General features: G+C 43.6%; 1 protein-coding gene across 1 annotated transcript; it reads right to left on the reverse strand.

Moving 5' to 3' along the window:
* Positions 1–408: 408 nt before the first annotated feature.
* Positions 409–2,173, reverse strand: LOC123072579 (uncharacterized). Its single transcript, XM_044496187.1, has 3 exons — positions 2,016–2,173; positions 1,162–1,381; positions 409–807 (listed from the first exon to the last, which is right to left on the reverse strand). The coding sequence occupies exons 1-3, from the start codon at positions 2,122–2,124 to the stop codon at positions 579–581; spliced, it is 558 nt and encodes a 185-aa protein (XP_044352122.1). The 5' UTR covers positions 2,125–2,173; the 3' UTR covers positions 409–578.
* Positions 2,174–10,131: the final 7,958 nt, after the last annotated feature.

Genomic DNA, 10,131 nt, shown 5'->3' on the forward strand with positions numbered 1-10,131 from the left:
AGCAGCGGCTGCATTTACGGAAAACCCTAGTCACATCACATGCGTTCTTTGCGATAGGAATTGGTGTGAATCACACGTTCACTTGTTTTCTATATATGTTCCTTTTGGCTAAGCACATCGCTTTTGAGTATTCAAAATATGCTTCGATTGGACTTGGGCTAGATTGCATAGATCAGTTTTTTTGCCAAATGTTTTTCGTTGCCGAGGTGGTTTCTACTTGGTGTTGTTTAATGTAAATCATGATTTTCTTTACTTGCATATTTTATATTTTCAAATTCATTCCGGTTCCTAGTAGTTCACACACCTTCCTTTTTGGGGGGAATTGTTCCTTGGTGGTGAATTGATGATTAAAATTGAGTTCAGAACTTCGGTTGCTCGGAAAAATACGATCAAACCAAGCAGAATACGTACAGATATAAGTTTTTCTCAATCAGCTATGGACGGAACTTCACAGTTCACACAAACCTGTAGATTACTGAATGATCAAACATATGACTTCCATACATTTTTATTCCTCCATTATTGATTTATTTATGAGCCAGCATCTATGCCGGCCACAGCAAGCAAAGGCAATCCAACTAGCCAACGTGGGGGATCTCGGCGACAGTGCCGACGAAGATGCGGACGCGGTTGGGCCTGAAGTCTTCGGTCACCGCCGAACCAACCGGCACGACGACGATGTCGGCGTCAGGCTTGTCCTTGATGATGATCTCCTTGGCCTCCTTGATGGTCAGCCCGACCACCTCCGGCCACGAAGTCTTCTTGCACCCACCGGCGACGTCGTCCGAGGAGCTCATCGTCGTCGCACTGGTTAAGATCGATCAACACAGAGTTAAATGCACTGAAGGTCCTAAAAGTTTCGTCGGGGTGTTACTTTAGTCCTAATTCTTCCAAAATGCATCTTTAGGTCCTAATTCTTTAGTAAGTGGTTCATGCGAGGTCCTTTTTTCACGATCGCTCGTTGACCTGCCCGCGTGGCGCATTGACCCACGCCACGTCGACAGAGGACCCAACCGCCAGGCAAAAAAAAAATACACTGGAGGTCCTAATAGTTTCTGGGCAGTATCACTTTAGTCCTACTTCTTTCAAAATGCACGTTTAGATCATAATTCTATAGTAAGTGGTTCACGTGAGGTCCTTTCTGCACGAACTTTCGCTGACCTGCTTGCGTGACGCGTTGACCCATGCCATGTCAACTTAGAGGCCGTCGTCGTTGCTCTTTTTTTTACAGAAAGCCCCTTGTAATCCCCCCTCTTAACACTTCCCAACCCCTCACCATCGCCATGGCTGGGGCAGCAAGCTCCTCGGCATGGAAGCGGGTGATGAAGAGGAGCGTTGTAGCAGCGTCGGCCGCGCTGCCTCCTCCACAAGCTCCTACTACCTAACCCCAAATCGAAGCAAGCAGTTTGAGGAACTTAACGAAACAGTGCAAATCGAACTAAATTAATGCCTACAGCTAGTGATTGTGGTAGAGTAGAGGAAATCACATAGCTACGGGACGATAGCGGTGAAAAAATTAGGATTCTTTGCAATGTTCCACATCTGCTAGTGAACCTAAATTGACGTGGCATGGGTCAATGCTCAACCAAGCAGGTCTGCAAATGATCGTGCGAAAAAGGACCTCGTGTGAATCACTTACTATAGAATTAGGACCTAAACGTGCATTTTGATAGAAGTAGGACTAAAGTGACACTGCCCAGAAACTTTTAGGACCACCAATATATTTTTCTCGCCAGCCGGTTGGGCCCTCTGTCGACGTGGCATGGGTCAACATGCCACGCGGGCAGGTCAACGAGCGCTCGTGAAAAAGGACCTCGGGTGAACCATTTACTAAAGAATTAGGACCTAAAGGTGCAGTTTGTAAGAATTAGTACTAAAGTGACACACCGATGAAATGTTTAGGACCTCTAGTGCATTTAACTCATCAACACAGCTAGCTCAACTGACGCATGCAGTGAGGAATTTCAACAACAAACTAAACAAGACTAATTGCTGCACATCTAGTTACTACTCACCGATTAATGGACGGTCTTCTCCCAGCTGATGGACGTACGGCCGATGATATTCGATGATTAACAGGCTAGCAAGTTGCGCTGTGCGTGAGACTTGATTTGCATAACACATTGGTCGCGTGATGTATATATAGTAGAGAGATTACGAGTAGGTAGCAGCTGCAATTTCCCATCCATGGTACGTTCTAGTAGCAAGGTACACGTGCCACACGACTTGCATGCAAAGCTTCTTCGTGGACACATCCATTAAGTTGGGTCAAGCAAGCAACCTACAGGTAGCTGGCGAATTGATATGGTCTTGAATGCTTACTTCCACGTACGTGATAAGAGATAATGTTTTCAGGTATTCTAAAATTATAATATATTAATATCAAGGATAATAATATTATCTCTCCAGAAAACTATGAACTTATTATAGTGTAGTCTTGAGAAAATCATGAATTTACGATAATATTATTTAACTACCGAGTTACCGGAAGGACAATAATATTCTCTCTCCAGAAAACTATGGACTTATTAAAGTGTAGTCACCAGAAAATCATGGGCTTACTATAATATTATTTAACTACCGACTTACCAGAAGGATAATAATATTATCTCCCCAGAAAACTATGGACTTATTATACTGTAGTCTCTAGAAAATCATGTACTTGCTATAATATTATTTAACTACCGACTTACTGGAAGGATAATAATATTATCTCTCCAGAAACTATGCACCTATTATAATGTAGTCTCTAGAAAATCATGGACTTACTATAATATTATTTAACTACCGAGATACCGGAAATTCATAGGAGCATGCAGGTGCCCGGGCACGCATCTGCCAAGCCCTGCCAAGCCACTTGATTGCCTCACGATTCACGAAGTAATTGGATCCTGCACAAGGGCACAATAAGTTTTATGTTTCCATCATTGAAACTTACAATTTGCTAATTGAAACTTGCGATTTTTCACTCACTCTTACAAAGTTTCATAGATAAAATTTGAAGGATTTTTTTATTGGTCATCGGCACAAAAATCATGATTTTATCGGGCGGCCCTACTACTAAGTTTCAAAAGTTGATACATAAAATTTATTTCAAAAAATTTAAAAACATATACAAAATGAATCTTATTTGAAAGCCCTCGTCGCGAGAAACATGAATATGAAAACAAAACTTAATTTGAACATTGCATTCAAAAGATATAAAAGTTTGAAAATTAAAGCGAAAAATAAATGCACGCGCGAAGGACTCGGTGCCCTAAGACCTGAGTGCCACAAATTCACGTCCGCCTAGCTACATCCTTCTGAGTGAATTTTTGGGTCCCGAAGGACATGCGTCTCGGTATCATGTGCTTTTGGTGTGGAGATATGTGATATCTGTGTTTTACCCTTTCTTTTTACTAATGCCATTTTAGTTTCACTCTGACAATGCAAGGGCAATAATGGGAGGGAAACATTTTTTTTATAGAAGACAACCCAAGAACAGTTCGGCTTTGAATTAGCAAAGCCATCAACTGGCCAGAGATTACACAAGGCCAACAAATAACAATGGCCGGAAAATACATGGAGCTGGAATTGTAGCTTACAAAGCAACAGAGAAAACAAGTAAAAGAAATATAATTGTAAGCGCAACTAGCCTGTGTGTCGCCCACCACTCTCAAGATCCTAAATCACTAAGAAGACCAGATAGCCAAAGGAGTCGCCGATTGCCAGGGAGAACACCAACAAGCGTACTCCACCAGGCTTGGATGACAATGATCCTTCCTTCTCGGTTACCTAAGAGGGACATCCTTTCCTTCTTTGTTACCTAAGAGGGACCCAACACTCTCGTCCTGGCTCGATGGACACCGCACCGTCAGTAAGAAGAGGTGCTCTCCAGAGAGCTAGGAAAGTATCCGGCCACACAAAACATGGATGATCACAACAAACGCTTTGCCCAAGCCAAAAGCACACCTTGCCGGCCGCAACGCCACCGTCCCCAGGAACCCAAGCGAGTATGAAAAGCCAACTTTGGTAGTCGAACACACAAGAATCTACACCAGTGCCGAGCCAAGGCGACGGACGCATAGAACACATGAGAAGCCATCATAAAGGGGAATGGGGCATCCAGAGTCAAGGGTGTGCCGCCGGCGCTAGGAAAGAGATCCTTGTCCCCTTCCACCCAGAGACGCAAAAGTCCCACTGGGATATGGTAGGGCATGCCCAAGTGAGGGATACCTGAGCGAGGGATGCCACACGGATGAGGTTGAGGAGAAAATGAAAGTAGATATGGCAGTACACATGGCAAAGTGTGGGATGATAAGTACAGAAGGAGGCAGAGTGCTATAGTGGTGGGACATGTAAGAGACTATTCAGAAAAGGGCAAGACAACTGTGAATTTGACTTAGGGCGACACAGGGTGACGGTGAAATTATTTCAAGTTTTACACAGGCGGTCAAGGAGAGCTAAAATATTGAGTTCAGTAACTCATATATGTCACGTGAAATATGTGAGTTGTTCACTTTGACGCAGATCAGTGAAGAAGCTACCAGCATGAATATACAACGGTGTTGTCAAATAAGGTGACATTATGGGAGGTGTGTGATGGCATTGAATGGATACTCTAAAAGTTTGGAGCACAAACTAGAGTAAATAGTAACTTAATTGTCCTTGAGTGTTGACCGTGATGAAGAAGAAGAGGGAACTACAGTTGCAGGTGGAGCCACATGGAGTCTGGGAGTAGCAGTGGTGCTCATGGCTTAACTGAAGTTCAATGTACATGGGGGTTTGACGCATGGATGAATCTAAAGTGATGGACAATATTTGCAAGGGTATAAGTTGTTAGAGTTTTATCGAATATTTTGTACAAGGTAGGTTACACTTGGACTTTGAGTCGTACAGTTTGTAGACATGATATGGTGTATTGTGCTATTAGGACTCTTGTATCCTAGGCCTATTATATAATGAGAGGGTAGACACATGATGTAACCTATGCCAACATAATAGCATTAACAAGTTGGGAGAGTTGGAGGCGTGTGCCGGCGCTCGAGCGACCGGAGTGTGGTATTGTGGTGGTGTCACGGGATGAGTGTCGGTAGTCATGCCCCTGATGTAGCCATGTTGGTGAGCCTCATTAACGATCTCGGTGTCATGCCTCGTGTGATTGTTTGGTCCTTGAACGATGGATGATGTGCCTCAGATTAGTCTAACATATTTGACACAAGGATTGGATCCATAAGCAAGAAATGTCAGAGTATGATGCAGATTGTCTAAGCTTCATGGACCGAAAGATAATAACATAGGAGATAGTGAGTGGTGCAGATTTAGACGTGATTAACATGGAATATATCTCCTAACATTGACAATGGTTAGATAAGAGATTGTGTTGTAATTGAGACCGTTGTCACAAATCATGTGTCATCAGGTGTTACTGATATCAGATATGGCACAAGTTCGTGTTAGGCCTCCTACCGGGGGTTCATTGGGCAGATGAAGCAACACTTTCAGCCAAAACTATGAGTCGACAAGTGTCTACGCCACTATTGACGGTGCTTGTGGGGCGTCTTGTCCTCCTTGAAAGCATCATCAAATAGTTTGTTTGACTTTCTTTGTCGGATAATGGCCATCTGGATATGAGGGGACGCACCAATGGTAAGATATGTCAGACCTTTCCCATGGGCTCATTGAGGCGGTGATGTGCAATTCTCTAAGTGAAATACTTGAGTCCAAGGTGTTTCCGGTGACAGTGGCATCCATAGTTCTCATTTTCTTCATGGAATAGTCACCAAAGAGCTCACACCCTACCCATGGTCGATGGATGTGCTTGTGGTGGAGGCCAACTTCTTCGGTAGTTGTTTTCTTCTTTGGGGACGCGGGTCCTGGCAAAAGGTGGGGAGTACTAGGATACCAACATCGTTGCTTGTTTGCCCTTGCATCAGCTCTCATTTTACTAGGTGGCTCTCCTACTTTTATGGTTTTGATGGCTATCTTTCATAACCGTGTTTTTCAAGTTCCACATTCTGGTTTTCCACATAAGCTATTTCAATTCTACCTTCTCAAATACTCCCTCCGTTCCTAAATATAAGTCCTTTAGAGGTTCCAATAGGAACTACATACGAAGCAAAATGAGTGAACCTACACTCTAAAATATGCTTATATACATCCCATGTAGTCCTTATTGAAATCTCTAAAGGACTAATATTTAGAACGGATGGAGTGTATGGTATCCATATGTAAACAGATATATGACACCATATTACGCGCTCTCTAACTTATTCTATTATCCATTCACTTACCATGCATCAACTCTTACTGTATATGATCTATGTATCTCAATCTTGCTATATCCAAGAAGAGATTATCGAGCTACAATACATATACACCAGGAGCAGGCTAGCTCTTAAGCTTGCTAGCCGACCCTGGGGACCTGGGCAATTTTGTCGAGACAGTCAACAAAGAGGCGGACACGGTCGATTCGATATTCCATGGTCACAATTGTCCCCACCGGTAGAACTACGATCTGTGCCTCTGACTTGTCCTGCAAAATCACCTTCTTGGCCTCCTCCACCGACTTCCCCACCAACTCTGGCCACTCCGTCTTCCGGTTGTGATGGTCACCAATATCGGTGTTCGCTCCCTCCGGCTTCTTCACCACATAACTCATCCTTGTGACGCTTGCTTCCTTTGATCAAAACAAATAACCAAATTGTCACAGAAAATCACCTGCAGAAAACTATAATAACAGAGAAGATCAAACATGCACATACTAACCTATGAGGCTGATTAAATCGCCTGTGTGACTGTGAGATGTTGAACTGTCATCTCCTCACCTTAATGTGCATTTATAGGCAATCAGGCTCGACTCCTTTTTTTGTGTAGTTCTGCACACAAAGTAAGCAACGGTGTACTCCTTGCTAACTTCACATGGATGGTGGTAGCTTGAACAAAGATATCCCATTTGGTTTATTTAGAGTATTACGTGCCTACACATCGTCAGATAAAGTGATGCTTATCTACCTCGAGCAGAAAAGGATGAATGAAATCTTGCACGGAACATCATGGAAGGTTGTCATATCTTGGTCCTGGATTACACGTACACTGCAAACAAAACAGGAAACATCACATGCCCGGCCTTTTTTTAGGAGAACACGACACTGCATACAACTCAACCAGACGGAAAAAGAACTTTTCTTAGCATAAAGAATCAAATTTATTGTTAAGGCTCTGCATAATAACATTCAAGGCAAGCTAAGAAGTTTGTACTCCACCGAAAAAAAATAACTTACACTCCACAAACCTATTTTTTTTATTTCTTTCCCTTCAAGTTTGCACTACAACTCCTTTCACATTAGTGTGCACCAAAATATCTTCATTACTATCTTCATATGTAATAATTTATATTTTTTATGTTTGAAATATCAAGTGGAGGTACCTTGTATACTAGCTTCCAAAAATATTTATGTACAATACTTTTTTATGGGACATACCTACAGCACTTCAATTTGTTTCTACATGGAACATACTACATTATAATGTTAATCGCATAGTTACGCAATTTTTTGAAATCATTTTCTATATTATCTAGCCATTAAATTAATATCTAGCTATTTTAAGTATAATTAAAATTAAAGATACTTGTATCTTCACAAGGACTCTTGAAAAAAAATAGTATTTATGTAAATTTGTAGCTTGTATCAGAAATTTATGTAAAACTTATCCAAATTTTGCTTTTGGAATTCAAACATTTATATTGTATAGGCGGTTAAATTACCAAATGCACGACGTGCTCTAGCGAATTTGAATGTGTGCTCCCCCCCCCCCCCCCCCCCCCCCCCCCCCCCAAAAAAAAAATGAACTTGTGTTGTTCTTGTTTAGTTGTTCCATTAAGTATGCACTTGGAAATTTTCCATATGTTTTTTTAGTGTTTGTATGGAATGCCTTTTCAAATTTAATTTGTTATTTCTTTGATCACTTAATTGCTTTTTGGATTTCCTAAAATAAATCCTCCTTCCATGGGCGAAAATCTAAGATGTTCTTGCTTTTTTTTGCCAAACTGGTGGTTCTGTTCTGGCCACTACCAGACTGCACCTTTACGCGTAATGGGCCCTAGCTTAGTTAATACCTTGCAACGTGTGTTTCTGCACACAGAGAAAAGTATAGTTTTCCCCCTCAAATGTGCCTAATCGGATCAAATACCCCCCAAACTCTAAAACCGGTTATTTAATCCCCTCAATCTGGAATACCGTATAAATCTCCCCCTAGAGTGGTTTTGGGAGGATTTCAGATGGTTTTGCCTTTGACATTGTGCTGACGTGGCAGTGCACACCAAAAATTCCTAATTTGTCGGCGCTCGATTGCAGGCCGCTGCCGGCCGTCATGTCCGCCCACGGGGCGCCTCCCTGCGTCCCCACCTTCAGCCGAGCTCCGCCCCTCGCGTCCGACTGCGTCGTGTTCTCCACCAGCCGGCCCCGTAGCCGCCGTGAGCAGCACAGCCGTCTTGCCTCCCCTGCTTCGCCTCGCCTACCTCCTGAAGTCTCCGTCACCGGCCGCGTGCGCACCAACCGAGTCCATGACCGACCGACCTCTTCGATCTGTTGTCGTCGGGTTCTCCGCTGACGTTTCTAGATGGGTGGTGATTGCCGGCGAGAGCGTAAACCGGTGTCAAGAACGGAGCATGTTGGCGTAGGCGCAACCTCGACGTAGGTGCAACCTTGGCGCATGTACTTTCCGGCAAGCTACGTCCTTGTGCTTTCCGACCGGATGTATCCGATAGACGCTCACGTACACAAGAGACAAGCAGGCAGGCAGATGGATCAACTCGCACGTGAAGCTAGCTATAACTTTGTCACCCGAGCCATCGATGCCGTACGAGTTCGTCCCGGCCGTGCGCGACCTCGCCGCCAGCAGCTACGTGCTGCTGCTCTCATGCTCGCTGACAGATGAGACGAAGCACCTGGTGAACCAGGAAGAAATGGAGGCGCTGGGGAAGAACGGCATGCTGGTGAACGTCGGCCGCCGCGGGAGCTCGTCAGGTGCAGGAGGGCGTCATCGGCGGCAGCGCCACGCTGGACGTGTTCGAGAGCAAGCCTGACGTGCCGCTGGAGCCCTGTCGGCCCATAGGGCGGTTACAACCTTGACGCCGCTGTCCATCCGCGAAGTGATCGAGCTCGTCGTCGGCAACCTTACGTCTAGGAAATGTTCAGTCAGTCAAAACCGCCTAAAATCCTTACCAAAACCACTGTAGGGGGAGATTTATCCGGTATTCCAGATTTGAGGGGGTTAAATAACCGGTTTTAGAATTTGGGGGTATTTGATCCGATTGACCGCATTTGAGGGGGAAAACTATACTTTTCTCTCTGCACATTGGCACAGATGGGCCCGATGGCTGGGGGAGCGACTGTTGATTTTTTTTAAATATTCCAAGTACATATATTCTAAACATTAATTTACTTCAATTATTAAAAATGATAATCGCACATTTAAAAAATTCATGTAGTGTAAAAAAAGTGTCCGTGCAAATTTTATAAAAAGATGATAATATTCAATAAAAATATTCATGGCATTTAGAAAAATCTTCACGTGTTAGAATGATGATTGGGAACTTTTAGAAAGTTCTTATACAACATAGAAAAATGTTCATGTGATTCAAGAAAAATGTTTCATAAACATGCCGTGTCGATTATTCTTTGGACACGGCTAAATAAAGGAAACCATGTGCAATATGTAGTAACAATACAAATGATTTGAGTGAAGGATGCCTGTGTGATAAGAAAACCACTTAATTTGATCCCTAGCTTTTGATCACACCAGGGGATGGCCGTTGATGAAAGTTTGCTGGAGCGTTGGATGCATCCCTCCATCAATGTTCACTGTCCTTGACAACTTCCTGAATACACGCAGCTTCCATACATGAGGTATCTAATATCACATGCAAAACGATCTTATATTATGAGACAGAGGGAGTAATAACTACCTTGGCAGTTTCCAAAATAAAAAATTAGCAAGACATACTGCTGCTGCTTGACGCCATGACATACTGTTGCTTCTTGTGATGCTCGCCGCCGAGAGACGAGGGTACTCTCTCTCTCTCCAACCCATGGGTCTCCTAGGTGGCTGGGACCTTGCCGAGTTGTGGCATGCGAGGAGGGGGCGAGG

This window comes from Triticum aestivum, chromosome 1A (genome assembly GCF_018294505.1).
Source record: "Triticum aestivum cultivar Chinese Spring chromosome 1A, IWGSC CS RefSeq v2.1, whole genome shotgun sequence".
NCBI classification, from domain to species: domain Eukaryota; kingdom Viridiplantae; phylum Streptophyta; class Magnoliopsida; order Poales; family Poaceae; genus Triticum; species Triticum aestivum.

What these genes read in the sequence shown, in the direction of transcription:
- LOC123072579 (XM_044496187.1), bottom strand. Translation starts at nt 2,124, where the DNA reads ATGTGTTATGCAAATCAAGTCTCACGCACAGCGCAACTTGCTAGCCTG. An exon ending in AGAAGACCGTCCATTAATCG is followed by an intron (nt 1,382 to 2,015) that starts GTGAGTAGTAAC and finishes ATTTGGGGTTAG; the next exon opens with GTAGTAGGAGCTTGTGGAGG. An exon ending in TCAACGCGTCACGCAAGCAG is followed by an intron (nt 808 to 1,161) that starts GTCAGCGAAAGT and finishes GATCTTAACCAG; the next exon opens with TGCGACGACGATGAGCTCCT.